Source organism: Elephas maximus, chromosome 26 (assembly GCF_024166365.1).
Source record: "Elephas maximus indicus isolate mEleMax1 chromosome 26, mEleMax1 primary haplotype, whole genome shotgun sequence".
NCBI lineage: Eukaryota > Metazoa > Chordata > Mammalia > Proboscidea > Elephantidae > Elephas > Elephas maximus.
This window is the reverse complement of record NC_064844.1, coordinates 39,500,729-39,519,201: the sequence shown is the minus strand read 5'-3', so window position 1 is coordinate 39,519,201 and position 18,473 is coordinate 39,500,729. Positions and strand designations below refer to the sequence as shown.

The following is an 18,473-nucleotide window of genomic DNA, read 5'->3' as shown; positions in this document are numbered from 1 at the left end:
CAGTTTTAGCTCCCATCTTTCCCTTCTCAGACACTCTTCCCCAATAAGTGCTCCAGAAACAAAACTATCCAGCTGCAAGTACCCCTACCATGACCATCAAGAGAAAGACAAGCACACTTCTACTTAACATGCAGGGTTACGAAAAAAAAAAAAAAAAGGGTAGGCGACACAATACTCACCATGCTCAGCTCCAAGCTACCTGAGCCTCAGAGACAATTGCTCACAACAAGCCGTGCCTCGGAGCAACAGCAGGTTACCAGGCATGCTGTGAGCAAGGGTAACAGGATACCTGCTTCCTGACCTCCCACAGACTGTGAGCTCACCCGAGAACTACTTGTTTAACTATTTAAGCTTTGGCTTCAGATGTTTGCCAACAGCCCTCTCTCTAATAACAACACAGAGAACTCTCCATCAACTCTCTCTCTGCTTTCCTCCTACCTCTTTGAATTCTCCTCCCAGCCTCTTCCATCCTTCCTAGTGCCCCCTTGATACTCTGCTGTTCACCCACAACCCATTTCTCCCTGCACACTCTTCCTGGGGATGAGTTCACACATGGCTGCAGCTTCAGCTACCCATAACCCTTCTTCAAGCTGAGCCTCAGACTCTCCCAAATCTCTTTCTGGGCATTTATTTCTTGAGGCCTCTAGACCCAGCCCTCCCATACTGATTATACCAGGAAATGTGGCTCAAGTGCCACAGGGGCCAAGAATGCATGAGTATAATTTTTCATAAAATAAATAAATGCCTGAAATGGGCCAAGAATAAGAGAAGCCATAGTACAAGCTTGATGATAAATGGCAACTGATTCCCCATCTTGGAGTCCAAAATATAATAAATCAGTGGTTCTCAAAGTGTGGTCCCTGGACGAGCAACATCAGTATCACCTGGAAACTTGTTAGAAATGCAGGTCCTTTGGTCTCAACCTAGGCCAACTGACTCAAAACCACTGCAGTAGGGAGTGTTGGGGATTGTGACAACCTGAAGAGTACAGGTCTTCTTTAAAAAAGGCAGTCACCATTGTGCTTCAGCCATATGGGAATGGATTTTATGTGTTCCACATGGGCTTGAAATTCTTTAAGAAGACATTCAAAGACATCTATGAACTGTTCCAAACTACCTTTCTAGCTACATCTCCACTTACGATATTACTGTCCATACTTTCATACCTCTGGGCTGTTTATTTTATTTATATTTATTTATTATATTTTATATAATATATAACATATTTATTGTATTTTTAAGTGCTTTACAAAGAATAGCTCATGTACTCCTCAGAATACCTGCCATGGATTGAATTGTGTCCCCCAAAAATATCTGTCAACTTGGCTAGGTCATCATTCCCAGTATTGTACGATTGTCTACCATTTTGTCATTGAAGTGATTGTAGATCCTACCACTGTGATGCAATGAGATGAATTAGTGGCAGTCATATTAATGAGAACTACAAGATTAGATAGTATCTTAAGCCAATCTCTTTTGAGATATAAAAGAGAGTAGCGAAGAGACAGACCTGGGGACCTAATACCACCAAGAAAGCAGCGCCCAGAGCACAGCACATCATTTGGACCTAAGGTTCCTGTGCAGAGAAGCTCCTAGACGAAGGCAAGATTGATGACAGGGACCTTCCTCCAGAGTTGGAGAGAGAAGGCCTTCCCCTGGAGCTAACTCCCTGAATTTGGACTTGTAGCCTACTAGACTATGAGAGAATAAATTTCTCTTTGTTAAAGCCATCCACTTGCAGTATTTCTGTTACAGCAGCACTAGATGACCAAGACAATACCTGTTGAGGTAGGTACTATTATTATCTAAACTAAAGAGAAAAAAAAATCTTTCCCAAGGTCCAGAAAGCAGGAATCAAGCCTAGGCAGCCTGGCTCCAGAGACTGGGCTCTTAGTCATTATGCTATCCTTCCTCTCAGTATAGATGGCCATCCACCACCTCCTTCTGCTTCTTCTGAAGTTGGACACATGCTTCAAGGCTTTGTTCATGAGTGATCACCACCACAAATCTCTCCAGAGCTACAGTCAGAATTCCCTGCCCCTCTCCTAGGCTAGGCAGCTAACCAAAAGATCAGCAGTTCAAATCCACCAGCCGCTCCTGAGAAACGCTATGGGATAGTTCTATTCTGTCCTATAGGGCTACTATGAGTCAGAACCAATTCAATGGCACTTAACAACAACAACTCCTAGGCTCCCAGAGCATAAAGTGTACACTCCTTTGGTTACTCTCACCACACTCTGCCCTGTTTTGAGTGGCTGTGCAACCTTCACTCATCCATCCCATCAACAAACAATTCCTGATTCCCTATTAAGTACCAGGCATAACACTTGGCACTCAGGATTGATGCAGATATCTTTGGCTCAGTTCTCTAGAGGAGTAAAACCAGTAAAACATATGTATGTAAATATACGGAGAGAGGTTTAATTCAAGGAAATGGCTCACACAGTTGTGGAGGCTGGCAAGTTGCAGGGACTGGCAAGTTACGAGTCAGGTGTCAAGCTGGAGGCTTCTCCTGACTCACGTGGTTGCAGGGGCTGATGAACCCAGGTCAGACAGCAGGCTGCTGGCTTACGGGGCTGCAGGATCTGATGAATCCCAAAACCTGCAGGTCCTGTGGCGGGCTGCTGACTCACGTCCCAAGAACTAAAGGGCAGAGGGAGAATGACAGCAAGAGTGAGAACCTTCCTGGAATATCCATTTGTATATTGGAGGCAGGTCTCATCTGCAAGGAAACTCCCTTTTCAACTGATTGGCTGCTCATAGCAGATCTCATCATGAAGGTGATTGTATCAGATCTCATCATTGAGGTGATCACATTATACTATATTATGGAAGAGCAATCAGTCCAATGACTACCAAACCACTGAGAATCATAGCCTAGCCAAGCTGACACATAAAACGAACCATAAAAGCAATAAAGGCAATAGTCTCTGCCATCATGAATAAACAGAATAAGTGTTTCTGGAATCCTACTATGCTCCACACACAGTTCTAAGGCTTAAAAGGAATTGTCCCATTTAATTCTTACGACAACCCATTATACAGATGAAGAAACTGAAGGGTGAACAAAGAGGGGAAATGATTATTCCACAATCACACAACAAGTGACAGTGTCTGGCTCCAGAGTTTAATCTCTAGAAAGAAAAAAATGTACAGAAATTAGATAAGTGCTAGGGTAGGAGCCAGGACCGGGTGTGTGGGTGCACCAAGGAGAGGCCCATACCAGGACATTTCTATCTCCCCCACACACAATCCCCTGGCTATGACCTCCACAAGTGCTGAGACCACGGCTTATTCCTATCTCTATTCCAGCTCCTAGCACAATACCTGCAACACAGATTGCTGCTGAACTGAGCAAAGCTCTCAAAATCTTAGAATATCCACCTTAAATCCTACAATTCAGTTTGGGGTCTTGGAGAAATGAGAATTGGGTAAAGAGTAAAAATGGAGTTAGAAGTCCTTAATTTGGACTTAGTAAATTTAGTAACTTAGTAAAATGCTTAATTTGTTGACCATGTGCCATCCTTAACTTAATCCAACTGGCTGCTAATGAAGGCTTAGAGTATAGGAGCCCTTGTAGGTGGGCTCAGGCACATCAGTGAGAAGTGGCTACAAAAATGCTGAGGCCACAGTGTTACCACTTGTTCCTTTAACAGCCCTTATACCCTCATGTTGACACTCACAGCATACTCTGTAAACACAGAGGGTGGCAGGCCAGTCTCCTAATACAGAATTCTGAGTTAGGAGTCTGAGTTCCTGAGGTTTTACTGCACCCCTAAAATGCCATGCCTATCTTTCTCTAGAACCCCAGAAGTTATAGGTCTCCAGCATCAAAAGATAAGCAGAGCTGTGGGAATTTGAGGATGATCATGATAATGACGAAGAAAGCAGCTATCATTTATTAAGCATGTATATGCTAGGCGCTGTGTCAGCTTTTAAATATTATACTATTTCTTGTCGTCATACGACCTTGTAAGTAAATATTATTTGCCTCATCTGACAGATGAAGAAACTAAGGCTCAGAGAAGCTAAGAGAACTGCCCCCAAATTAGCTACTAAGTAATGAAGCCAAGATTCAAGCCAAGTTCTGTTTGACTCCAAAGCTTTTGAACTATGCCAAACTACCTCTCAATAATAATAATATACAAATTATTCCCATGAAAATATTCTGCATCCCACTTTGGTGAATGGCATCTGGGGTCTTAAAAGCTAGCAAGCAGCCATATAAGATGCATCAATTTGTCCCAATCCACCTGGAGCAAAGAAGAATGAAGAACACCAAAGACACAAGGAAAATAAGAGCCCAAGAAACAGAAAGGGCCACATAAACCAGAGACTCCACTAGCCTGAGACCAGAAGAACTGGATGGTCCCCAGCTATCACCAATGACTGCCCTGACAGAGAACACAACAGAGAGTCCCTGATGGAGCAGGAGAAAAGTAGGATACAGAGCCTCAAATTCTAGTAAAAAGATCAGACTTAATCATATGACTGAGACTGGAGGGACCCTGGATGATGTGGCCCCCAGACTCTCCGACAGCCCAGAACTGAAGCCATTCCCGAAGCTAACTCTTCAGACAAAGATTAAACCGGACTTTATAAGACATAAAATGATACTCATGAACAGAGTGCTTCTTAGCTCAAGTAAATACATGAGATTAAATGGGCAATTCCTGTCCGGAGGTGAGATGAGAAGGCAGAAAGAGACAAGAGCTGGTTGAATGGACAAGGGAAATCCAGGGTGGAAAGGAGCAGTGTGCTGTCACATTGTAGGGAGACCACCTAGGGTCACATAAGAATATGTGTATAAATTTTTGTATGAGAAACTAACTTGAACTGTAAACTTTCACTTAAAGCACAATAATAAAATTTTTAAAAAACGAACTATTCCCACGATGGAAATTTTACAATACCTGAGATTTCTTGACCAAATTGCAAGGGCTGACAGAGTTTACAGCTAATCACAACAGGGCAAGGGCAGATTAACCAGTAAGCAAGGTACACATGGGCTTATTTGTGCTTACCTACTAATCTGTAGTGCAAAATTTCACCAGTTAGTAAGTAAGCACAGGTAAGCCCATGTGTACCTTGCTTATTGGTTAATTTGCCCCTGCAACAGGGTTTGTGCTGGAGACCCTGAATTCTCCCTGTATCTTGCCTGGGCTTGGCTGATGCAATGCAGCTCCACAGCTTTAGTCCTGGATGGGCGAAGTCAAATGAGAGTACTCCAGGTTACCTGGAAACCACACATCCCCAGGCCCATGCTTTCCCCAGATTGAATTATCAGCAGACTCCTTTACCCACATCTGGGAATAGAAAAACAAGGCAGAAATACTCATTGTCATTAGGAAATCTGAAGCTGTGTTAACCACCACTAGATGTTTTGATGAGGTCCCAGAAAACCTGACAAGTCTAGACAAATGCAATGAATAAGCGGAACCAAAAAACTTATATTTATGCTCATACCCCAAACTTGCTTCATTACTGAAATGATGATTTCTATGTTGGGTGATCACATCCAACATAGGAAGACCGTATACCCCCAGTGATCAGACATCCACCACCTCAAAAGGTAGCCATTCCACTGTGAAACAATTCCTGGAGATTTTATGGCTCTTCTGAAACCTACCCACCTACAAACTCCAAACTGTAAAGATAACTTTCACAAAATCAACAATGAATTTTTTAAAATAAATTCTTACTGATTTTCTGATACAAATTGACAGCTAGACTACACCACTACCATCACCACCACCATCTTAGTGTCTCTTCTGCTGCCTCAAAAATGCAGCCAAGAGAAGAATTTGGAGGGAGCCAAGTGCCAAGCTTCTAAGACTGCTGCCAGGCAATCATTTACAAACCTGCCCTGGCTCCCAAACTAACTTCACAAGTGCCTGCCCCAGGGAGCTCAGATGTATCATTAGTGCTAATTGTTGTGGCTGCCAAGGAAACCTTCACACAGTTTGCAAACAGGCTGTGCGTACACGGTAGGCAAAGGTGCACTGGAGACCCCAACAGAGATGGAAATGACAGGGGCACAGGGACTCTTCTGGAGCACTACCGTTACAGACCTTGGCAGTGTTCTCTGATTCTGTTGTTTTCTGAAGAAACCAGTACCCCTTCCTGCTCTTTCGTGTCCTGGGGCTAGGGGAGCTACACCTACTCGGGGATCCACCAAGTAGCAAAAGAAAGATTGACTCCACTAGGTACAAAGCTTTTTCCCTTACAGCTGGCTTCCCATTCCCAGTAACTTTAAGGTGACATTTTTAAAAGACAGTGCCTAAGGTTTTGTCAAAAGCTTATTTTAAGTTTTTGCAACAAAAAGATTTTCTAAAAAATAAAGATTTAACTGGCACCCCTCAAATGTATTTTAGAAAAGAGGACTAGGTTCTGATGTTGTCTACCTTCCCAGGGATAGAATCACCACAAACCAAAACTGCTTTTCACATCTAGAAGAAAACAGCTTAGAATATAACTGGTGATTTCTGTCCTTTGGAGTAGGTGTTGCTTCTTGGCAGAGTTTCTCCTGTCTCCAGTCCCTGGGCCAACTGACCGCACAAAATCCACCTTGGGGGGAGGCAGGGCCAACATGTTGGAATAGACAGACACTCCAGTGAGCTCTCTTACAACAAAGACCCGAAAAAACAAGTGAAACGAGTATATTTATGACAAGCTAGGAGCCCTGAATATCAAAGGCAAAGTTAGAAAACGAACGGTGCAGCAGGAGGAAGAGATGGTTCAGAAACAGAGAGGTGTTACCGGACCTGAATTGCCGGGAGCCCTCAGGCACCATTCCCGGGAATGGCTGCAGCAGGCTGGTAGTAGCGTCAGCTGCAGTTTCCTCAGGAAGAAGCAGGCAGCTGCACAGCCTATTCACATCTCCAAAACCAGAGAAGAAAGGCACTCTCAGCAAAAGCTAAGTACTTGCCTGTACGTTACTGCACCCCACCCCCACCTCAGCCCCCAAGCTGGCTTCAGCAGCTGTTGATTTCCCTGGGCCTGAGGTAGCCCCTGTTGAGTGCCTAGAGCCATCCTCCCAGGCTTAGAGAGAGAATAAATTCCAATAGAGGGAAAAGGTAATTTGCCAGCTCTACTAACCTAGGGACTAGCCTAGGGAGTTCAGGACAGAAGCGGTTCCTGTCCAGGTGTAAATAGTCCATAGACTTTGGGTACCTTTCTCCCCTGCATGGACCTGTGTGAGCCTATTTCAGGAGAATAGGCCCTTGTTAGCAGACTACAACTGTATCGGTATGCAGTGAAGAGGTGGGCGTTTGATGTTTGACACCACTTTGCCTATTAAACAGGGTCCTCACCTACCCACATGAGGGGTCTAAGGACTGGCGGCTCTACTCAGGTCACCCAGCCAAACACGACAGGGGTCCAAGGATAACTGGTACCTCCCAGCCTTCACAACCAAAAACACTGGGTGCCCATGGTCCATCTGCAGAACCCACCAACTGTATGCTCTAGGGAAGAGGGACATGCTTTCCTCAGAGATACTTAGAGGATGATTCTCAGTCCTCTGCCTTGTTCAGAGCATGACTCCCTGCTGCAATCTGATACCGGTACCTACACCAATCACCCCCCACCCTCTAAGACTGTAGGACACACCCTGTACCACACACTTGATGATCAGCTACCTGGACACTTAAGCTGAATTCATACAAGAAAAGTGAATGGACTCCTAGACTAATATACCTGATAACAGCTCTAGCCATCTGGGGACAGACCGTGAGAACTCCAAAGGCAAAAATAATCAAGCTAGCTCACTCAAGCAACACATTTGGGCATATCAAAACAAAACAAAGCTAGAAGCTAGGATACAGTAAGCAAACATAAAATAAACTAATACACTAACTTACAGATGGCTCGGAGACAACAGGCATTATCAACTCACATAAAGAAACAGACCATGATTGCCTCAACAAGCTCTCAAAACAAAGAATCAAGGGATCTTACAGATGAAAGTGCATTCCTGGAATTACCGGATGCAGAATACAAAAGATTAATATATAGAACCCTTCAAGACATCAGGGAGCAAATCAGGCAATACAAAGACCAAGCCAAGGAACACATAGATAAAGCAACTGAAGAAATTAAAAAGGTTATTCAGGAACATAATGAAAAATTAATAAGCTGGAAAAATCCATAGACAGACAGCAATCAGAAATTCAGAAGATTAACATTAAAATTTAAAAAATTAGACAACTCAATAGAAAGTCAGAGGAGCAGAATTGAGCAAGTGGAAGGCAGATGTTTTGAACTTGAAGATAAACCACTTGGCACTAATATATTTGAAGAAAAATCAGAGAAAAGAATTTAAAAAATGAAGAAACCTTAAGAATCATGTGGGACTCTATCAAGAGAAATAACCTACAAGTGATTGGAGTACCAGAACAGGGAGGGATAACAGAAAATACAGAGAAAATTGTTGAAGATTTATTGGCAGAAAACTTCCCTGATACCATGAAAGATGAGGAGATATCTATCCAAGATGCTCATCAAACTCCACATAAGGTAGATTTCAAAAGAAAGTCACCGAGACATATTGTAATCAAACTTGCCAAAACCAAAGATAAAGAGAGAATTTTAAGAGCACCTAGGGATAAACAGGAAACCCTGGTAGCATAGTGGTTAAGAGCTACAGCTGCTAACCAAAAGGTCAGTGGTTCAAATACACCAGCCGCTCCTTGGAAACCATATGGGACAGTTCTACTCTGTCCTATAGGATCACTATGAGTCGGAATCAACTCGACGACAAAGGGTTTTAGGGATAAACAAAAAGTCACCTACAAAGGAGAGTCAATAAGAATAAATTCAGGCTACTCAGCACAAACCATGAAGGCAAGAAGGCAATGGGATGACTTATACAAAGCACTGAAGGAAAAAAATTGCCAGCCAAAAATCATATCTCCAACAAAACTGTCTCTCAAATATGAAGGTGAAATAAGGACGTTTCCAGATACACAGAAGTTTAGGGAATTCATAAAAAACAAACCAAAACTACAAGAAATACTAAAGGGAGTTCTTTGGTTAGAAAATCAATAGTATCAGGTATCAACCCAAGACTAGAACACTGGGCACAGCAATCAGATGTCAATCCAGACAGGGAAATCACAAAAATAAATCAAGATAAAAAAAACGCTCAAAATAGGGAAACAGCGATGTTATTATGTAAAAGAAGACAACATTCAAACAATAAAGAGGGACTAAGAAATGTAGTCATAGATCTTTCATATGGTGAAGAAGTCAAGGTGATAAAAAGAAACAAAAGTTAGGTTTAACTTTAGAAAAATAGGGGTAAATATTAAGGTAACCACAAAGAAGACAAACTATCCTATACATCAAAATAAAATTTAAAAAAATAGAGACTCAGCAGAAACAAAATCAACAACAACAAATATGAGGAAAAGACAATATATAAAGATAAACTACTCAGCACAGAAAAATTAAGTGTGAAAAAGAAACTGTCAACAACACACAAAAAAAGGCATCACAAGGACAGCACTAAATTCACACCTATGTGTAATTACGCTGAATGTAAATGGACTAAATGCACCAATAAAGAGATAAAGAGTGCAGAATGGATAAAAAAACATGATCCGTCTATATGCTGCCTACAAGAGACACACCTTAGACTTAGAGACACAAACAAACAAAAACTCAAAGGATGGAAAAAAAAACTTCAAGCAAACAACAATCCAAAAAGTGTAGGACTGGCAATATTAATTTCTGACAAAATAGCCTTTAAAGATAATTCCATCATAAAGGATAAGGAAGGACACTATATAATGATTAAAAGGACAATATACTGGGAGGATATAACCATATTAAATATTTAGACACCCAATGACAGGGCTGCAGGATACATAAAAAAAACTATCGCCATTGAAAAGTGACATAGACAGCTTCACAATAATAGTAGGAGACTTCACACCACTTTCGGTGAAGGACAGGACATCCAGAAAGAAGCTCAATAAAGACATGGAAGATCTAAATGCCACAATCAACCAACTTGACCTCATAGACATATTCAGAACACTGCACCTAACAGTAGCCAAGTATACCTTCTTTTCTAGTGCACATGTAACATTATCTAGAATAGACAACATATTAGGCCATAAAGCAAGCCTTAGCAGAATCCAAAACATTGAAATATTACAAAGCATCTTCCTGACCATAAGGCCATAAAAGCAGAAATCAATAACAGAAATAATATGGAAAAGAAATCAAACACTTGGAAATTGAACAATACTCTGCTCAAAAAAGACTGGATTATAGAAGACATTAAGGGATGGAATAAAGAAATTCACAGAATCCAATGAGAATGAAAAAACTTCCTATCAGAACTTTAGGGACATAGTGAAAGCAGCGCTCAGAGGTCGATTTATTTTAGTAAATGCACACATCCAAAAAGAAGAAAGGGCCAAAATCAGAGAATTATCCGTACAACTTGAACAAATAGAAAAAGATCAACAAAAGAAACCCTCAGGCACCAGAAGAAAGCAAATAATAAAAATTAGAGCAGAATTCAATGAAATAGACAACAGAAAAACAATTGAAACACATAGCAAGACCAAAAGCTGGATCTTTGAAAAAATCAACAAAATTGATAAACCATCAGCCAAACTGACAAAAGAAAATAAGGAAAGGAAGCAAATAACCCAAATAAGAAATGAGATGGGTGATATTACAACAGACCCAACTGAAATTAAAAGAATCATATCAAATTACTATGAAAAATTATACTCTAACAAATTTGAAAACCTAGAAGAAATGGATGAATTCCTAGAAACACACTACCTACCTAAACTAACATAAACAGAACAACTAAATAGACCCATAACAAAACAAGAGATTGAAAAGGTAATTAAAATCTCCCAACAAAAAAAAGCCATGGTCCAGATGGCTTCACTGGAGAGTTCTACCAAACTTTCAGAGAAGAGTTAACACCACTACTACTAAAGGCATTTCAGAGCATAGAAAAAGACAGAATAATCCTAAAATCATTCTATGAAGCCAGCATATCCCTGATACAAAAACCAGGAAAAGACACCACTAAAAAAGAAAATTACAGATCTATATCCCTCATGAACTTAGATGCAAAAATCCTCAACAAAATTCTAGCCAATAGAATTCAACAACATATCAAAAAAATAATTCACCATGATCAAGTGGGATACATACCACGTATGCAGGGATGGTTCAACATTAGAAAAACAATTCATGTAATCCATCACATAAATAAAACAAAAGACAAGAATCACATGATTTTATCAATTGATGCAGAAAAGGCATTTGACAAAGTCCAACACCCATTCATGATAAAAACTCTCAGCAAAATAGGAATAGAAGGAAAATTCCTCAACATAATAAAGCCCATTTATACAAAGCCAATAGCCAACATAATCCTAAATAGAGGGAGTCTGAAAGCATTCCCCTTGAGATCAGGAACCACACAAGGATGCCCTTTATCACCACTCTTATTCAGCATTGTGCTGGAGGTCCTAGCCAGAGCCATGAGGCTAGATAAAGAAATAAAGGGCATCCAGATTGGCAAGGAAGAAGTAAAACTATCCCTATTTGCAGATGACATGATCTTGTACACAGAAAACCCTAAGGAATTCTCAAGAAAACTACTCAGACTAATAGAAGAGTTCAGCAGAGTACTGGGAGACAAGATAAACTTTCAAAAATCAGTTGGATTCCTCTACAATAACAAAAAGAACATCAAAGAGGGAATCATCAAGTCAATACCATTTATGTTACCCCCAAGAAGGTAAAATACTTAGGAATAAATCTTACCAGAGATGTAAAAGATGTATACAAAGAAAACTACAAAACACTTCTGCAAGAAAACAAAAGAGACCTACATAAGTGGAAAAACATACTTTGCTCATGGATAGGAAGACTCAACATTGTAAAAATGTCTATTCTCCCAAAAGCCATCTATACATTTAATGAAATTCAGATCCAAATTCCAACAACATTTTTTAATAAGATGGAAAAACAAATCACCAACATCATATGGAAGGGAAAGAGGCCCCTGATAAGTAAAAAAAAAAAAAAAAAAAAAAAGTAAAGCAGTACTGAAAAAGAAGAACAAAGTGAGAGTCCCCACTCTACCTGATTTTATACTGCCACAGTAGTGAAAACAGCCTGGTACTGGTACAACAACAGATACATAGACCAATGGAACAGAATTAAGAATCCAGACAGAAATCCATCCACATATGAGCAGTTGATATTTGACAAAGTCCCCAAAACAGTTAAATGGGGGAAAAGACAGTCTTTTTAACAAATGGTGCTGGCACAACAGGATATCCATCTGCTAAAAAATGAAACAAGACCCATACCTCACACCATGCACAAAAACGAACTTAAAATGGATCAAAGACCTGAATATAAAATCTAGAACGATAAAGATCATGGAAGGAAAAACAGGGACAACATTAGGAGCCCTAATACATGGCATAAACAGTGTACAAAACATTGTTAAGAATGCAGACGTAAAACTAGATAACTGGGGGCTCCTAAAAATCAAGCACCTATGTTCATCCAAAGACTTCACCAAAAGAATAAAAAAGATTACCTACAGACTGGGAAAAAGTTTTTAGCTATGACATTTCCGGTCAGTGCCTGATCTCTAAAATCTACATGATACTGCAAAAACTCAACTACAAAAAGACAAAGAACCCAATTAAGAAATGGGCAAAAGATATGAACAGACACTTCACTAAAGAAGACATTCAGGTAGCTAACAGATACGTGAGGAAATGCTCATGATCACTAGCCATTAGAGAAATGCAAACCAAAGCTACAATGAGATTCCATCTCACTCCAACAAGGCTGGCATTAATCCAAAAAACACAACATAATAAATAGTGGAGAGGTTGTGGAACGACTGGAACACTTATACACTGCTGGTGGGAATGTAAAATGGTACAACCACTTTGGAAATTGTTTTGCCACTTCCTTAAAAAGCTAGAAATAGAACTACCGTATGATCCAGCAATCCCACTCCTTGGAATATATCCTACAGAAATAAGCGCCTTTACACGAACAGAAATATGCACACTCATGTTCATTGCAGCACTGTTGACAATAGCAAAAAGATGGAAGCAACCATGGTGCCCACCAACGGATGCATGGATAATTTATGGTATATTCACACAGTGGAATACTACACATCGATAAAGAACAATGATGAATCTGTGAAACGTTTCATAACATGGAAGAATCTGGAAGGCATTATGCTGAATGAAATTAGTCAGCTGCAATAGGACAAATATTGTATAAGACCACTATTACAAGAACTCAAGAAATAGTTTAAACAGAGAAGACCAATGAGCAACATCATGATAAATGAAGAAAAGATTGAAGTTGTCCAGGATTTCATTTTACTTGGATCCACAATCAACACCCATGGAAACAGCATTCAAGAAATAAAAAGACACATCGCACTGGGTAAATATGCTGCAAAGGACCTCTTTAAAGTGTTGAAGAGCAAAGATGTCACCTTGAAGACTAAGGTGCACCTGGCCCAACCATTGTATTTTCAATCGCATCAAGTACATGTGAAACCTGGACAATGAATAAGGAAGGCCGAAGAAGAATTGACGCCTTTGAATTGTGGTGTTGGCAAAGAATATTGAATATGATACCATGGACTGCCAAAAGAACGAACAAATCTGTCTTAGAAGAAGTACAACCAGAATGCTCCATAGAAGCAAGGACAGTGAGACTGCGTCTTACATACTTTGGTCATGTTCTCAGGAGGGATCAGTCCCTAGACAAGGACATCATGCTTGGCAAAGTACAGGATCAGTGGAAAAGAGGAAGACCCTCAACGAGGTGCATTGACACAGTGGCTGCAAAAATGAGCTCAAGCATAACAACGATTGTAAGGATGGCACAGGACCGGGCAGTGTTTTGCTCTGTTGTGCATATGGTCACTATGAGTCAGAACCAACTCGACGGCACCTAACAACAACAACAACAGAGAAGAAAATATCCTTTCATGGTTATGAGAGGGGGGAGGGAGGGAGGAAGGCAGAGGGGTATTCACTAATTAGATAGTACATAAGAACTACATTAGGTGAAGGGAAAGACAACACACAATACAGGCGAGGTCAGCACAACTGTACTAAACCAAAAGCAGTTTCCTGAATAAATGGAATGCTTCAAAGGCCAGCGTAGCAGTGGCGGGGTTTTGGGGACCATGGTTTCAGGAGACATCTAAGTCAATTGGCATAATGAAGTCTATTAAGAAAACATTCTGCATCCCACTTTGGAGAGTGGCGTCTAGGATCTTAAACGCTAGCAAGCAGCCATCTAAGATGCATCAATTGGTCTCAGCCCACCTAGACCAAAGGAGAATGAAGAACACCAATAACACAAGGTAATTACGAGCCCAAGAGACAGAAAGGGCCACATAAACCAGAGACTAGGTCAGCCTGAGACCCGAAGAACTAGATGGTGCCTGGCTACAACCGATGACTGCCCTGACAGGGAACACAACAGAATACCCCTGAGGGAGCAGGAGAGCAGTGGGATGCAGACCCCAAATTCTCCTAAAAAGACCAGACTTAATAGTCTGACTGAGACTAGAAGGACCCCAGTGCTCGTGGTGCCCAGACCTTCTTTTGGCCCAGGACAGGAGCCATTCCCAAAGCCAACTCTTCAGACAGGGATTGGACTGGACAATGGGTTGGAGAGGGATGCTGGTGAGGAGTGAGCTTCTTGGATCAGGTGGACACTTGAGACTATGTTGGCATCTCCTGCCTGGAGGGGAGATGACAGGGTAGAGGGGGTTAGAAGCTGGAGAAATGGACACAAAAAGAAAGAGTGGAGGGAGCAAGCGGGCTGTCTCACTAGGGTGAGAGCAACTGGTAGCATGTAGCAAGGTGTTTTTGTGTGAGAGACTGACTTGAATTGCAAACTTTCACTTAAAGCACACACACACACACAAAAAAACATTCTGCATCCCACTTTGGAGAGTGGTGTCTAGGGTCTAGCAAGCAGCCATCTAAGATTCATCAGTTGGTCTCAACCCACCTGGAGCAAAGGAGAATGAAGAACACCAAGGACACAAGGTAATTATGAGCCCAAGAGACAGAAAGGGCCACATAAACCAGAGAGTACATCAGCCTGAGACCAGAGGAAGTAGATGGTTCCCAGGTACAACCAATGACTGCCCTGATAGGGAACACAACAGAGAACCCCTGAGGGAGCAGGAGAGAAGTGGGATGCAGACCCCAAATTCTCATAAAAAGACCAGACTTAATGGTATGACTGAGACTAGAAGGATCCCCATCGTCATGGTCCCCAGACCTTCTGTTAGCCCAAGACAGGAACCATCCCCAAAGCCAACTCTTCAAACAGGGATTGGACTGGACAATGGGATAGAAAAAGACGCTGGTAAAGAATGAGCTTCTTGGATCAAGTAGACACTTGGGACTATGTTGGCAACTCCTATCTGGAGGGGAGATGAGATGGCAGAGGGGGTCAGAAGCTGGCGGAATGGACACTAAAAGAGAGAGCGGTGGGCAGGAGTGGGCTGTCTCATTAGGGGGAGAGAAACTAGGAGTATATAGCAAGGTGTATATAAATATTTGTATGAGAGACTGAGTTGATTTGTAAACTTTCAGTTAAAACACAATAAAAATTAAAAAAAATAAAGTAACAGGTTGGCACACAAAATAAAGGATATTACCCATGAGTATGGTGGTCCACTAAAAAAACCATCTATATGAGACCAAAAGATCAACAATTACTCTAAGGCAAAGATGAGAAGATGAGAGGGCAGGGAAACTAGAGCACTGGAAACGGAAAAACCAGAATGCAATTAAAGGGAATGTTGATTTATTGTGAAAAATGTAACTAATGTCACTGAACAATTTGCATAGAAATTGTCAAATGGGAACCTAATTTCCTGTGTATATTTTCACCAAAAACACAATAAAATATTATTTTTTTTAAAAAATCCGCTTTAGGCAGAACCCACCCTTATTATGTTTCACAGATGAATTCAGGCTTCTGTTCCCAGCCTGAAGCATACAACTTCAAGAGTCCACTTTATCACGTTGGATGGTGCCCAAAAATATTCCCACTTAAACAGTATGTCTCCAGGCCCTTGATGTCTTAGTGACAAACAAAAAACCAATTACTAACCACTTCATTGGAGGACCAGCGTCCTCTATGTTGGCCTGGCCTTACCGGCCAGTTGCCAGCTCCAGGGGAAGGCGTGACACAGTAGAGGGACCACCGATGTAGCCAACCAGATCAACCAGATCCATCTGTCTGGGAGGCCAGAGTGGAGCATCTCAAGCTCACCAGGCCTCCCTCCAAACACCTGGGCCTCAAAGGAGTGCTCAATGAAAGGTAGTCTCTGTTAGGGCCCAGGGCCAGGCCCTCCCAGATCCCTCCTCTCTCTGCCTCCTGGACCTTTGCCCTGAGCTAAACAAGTCTCCCGTACATTTTTATCTGCAGCCACCTCAAAAGGAAAATACCGTTGCTACTCCTGCTAAACTCCAGCCTAGGGACAGGACTCAGAGAACTAGAGATGCCAAAAGTGTTCGTTTTTTTAATCATATTATTACTGAAAAATCCCCCTTTACCTACAGAACAGGCCTCAAAGTATCAAGTCCCCCAGATCACGTCACTTTTTTCCCAGAGAAGCCGGGTCCTAGTCTTGCTCTTCTCCATCGCCCCCCGCGGGTCCTTCTCCTGCCGGGGTACCTGGGTGCAGAGCAGGACGGCGCTGGGGCACAGGAAGCGCGGGTGCCCAGGCAGAGCGATTTTTGAGTCTGTTATGGATGGAGGGGAGGCGCCCGCAGCGCGCTCCCGGCTACACCCACTGCCCGGCGTCCCAGGCCGCTAATGTTTAACCTCCTGCGGTTCCAGGCACCGCTCACGCGGCCTGCACCACGCCACCCACCCCGCGCCCCTCCTGGGCCGAATTCCTGGCATAGTTTTCCGCGTGGCCCGGCTCACCCTGGACTCGCCCGGAGCCGAGGGCAGTGGAGGGAAGTCCGGCCTGCTGCGGCTGAACCTCCCGACTCGCTCCACTGCCCCACCAGCCCGCTGGAGTTCCCGAAATCCTCGCAGCCGCGCGGGCCCGAGATGAGCTCCAGGGACAGGAGACAGCGCGGACCCGCCCCACCCACTGCTGCCAGTTCGAGAGGCGCGGGAGCGGGCAGCCCCTCCCTGAGCACGCAGCTCTTGGCCTGGGGCCTGTTGTACATCCTGCTCCCAGGACGGTCTCCTGGGGAGGGGTGGAGCCTCTTCCCAGGCCCCCTGGGTCGAGCTATTTCTGAGTCTGTTATGGATGGAGGGGAGGCTAAGGGATGAGGAATGTCACGTTTAATCCGTTAGGAAAATCCAGGATCCAAGTTAATGGTTCCCTGTCGTTGCTGAGAGGTTGAGCTCGGTGAGCCCAGGGAGACTGGACATGTGCTCTCCCCCCTCCCCCTCCTCCCACCCACACTTACACAGAGCCTACGGTACAGCCGCTGGCCTGCTATAAACGGTGGCCGCTGCAGCCTATGGGGGCAGACAGCCCTGCCCACCTGCTCTAGACTAAAGGGACTTTCCTGGTTTCTGACCAGGCCCACGCTAGAAGAGTCGTCTGGGGGCGGGCCCAGGTCGGTCAGACACAGGATTCGCCCCCAACCCCCCACCCCCGCCTCCCATGCCACCTTCTGATCTGTTCTGAGGATCTGGGCTGGGAAGCCCAGGACCAAAAAACTTCTTCTCTCCTGTTATCAGTCCCTGACCCTTTGTATAGCCAGTCCTTCTAAGTTCACTTAGCTAAGACTGAGAATTCTGGGAAATAATTTTTAAGACCTTCCCCCACCCTGGTCCCAAACTGCTAAGCCCTGTATCTTAGAGCTGCCAAAGCAGTCAGTGGTGCATCCTCCTGAGTTTAGTCAAGTGTGAAATCTGTGGGGACATGGGGCATTTGCTTCTTGGATTTCTTCCTACAATATCCCTGAGGCTTGCAGAAAGGAGCCCTGGGAGTACTTGTGTGTTTGTGTGTCATTTCCATCAGTCTCAATTTCTCCATCTATCATGAGAAAGAGGCCTTAACATGCACCCAGATCCACCTTGTCAGTAATGCCAAAAGCCAAAGATCTCCCATGCGTGGAACCTTCACAACCTTTCCGTACTGGCCCACAATTCAACATTCAATACAGCAAAGAGTTATTGAGTGCCCACTATGTGCCAAGCCCTGTTTTAGGTCCCTGGGGTTACCAAGAGCCTTTAGAGGACTAGATCACTTAGCACTGGGAAGGAAGGATAGAAGGAAAGCTGTCACCTTCTTCTAACCCGCCCTTGCCTCAGCACACACAAAATTTGGCAGCCACCAGTGGAGATAGGTATATAGTCCATGACCGAGGAACAGGCCAAAGGAGACTGGCCCTAGGTGGCTAGTCCAGGGGCATTCCTGTTACCCTGAGCAACTGAGGCAT

The 18,473-nt window shown here is 43.1% G+C and overlaps 1 protein-coding gene across 9 annotated transcripts in view; it reads right to left on the bottom strand.

The window, feature by feature from the left end:
* The window catches only part of DZIP1L (DAZ interacting zinc finger protein 1 like), an 85,150-nt gene extending 68,067 nt beyond the window's left edge, over positions 1-17,083 (bottom strand). For 2 of the 9 annotated variants that reach the window (XM_049870273.1, XM_049870282.1), the window contains exon 1: positions 180-869. In XM_049870273.1, the coding sequence (XP_049726230.1) occupies positions 180-182 (3 nt within the window). In that variant the 5' untranslated portion in view covers positions 183-869. The other 7 variants (XM_049870275.1, XM_049870276.1, XM_049870274.1 and 4 more) reach the window with 7 other exon arrangements.
* Between the last annotated feature and the right edge of the window lie 1,390 nt (positions 17,084-18,473).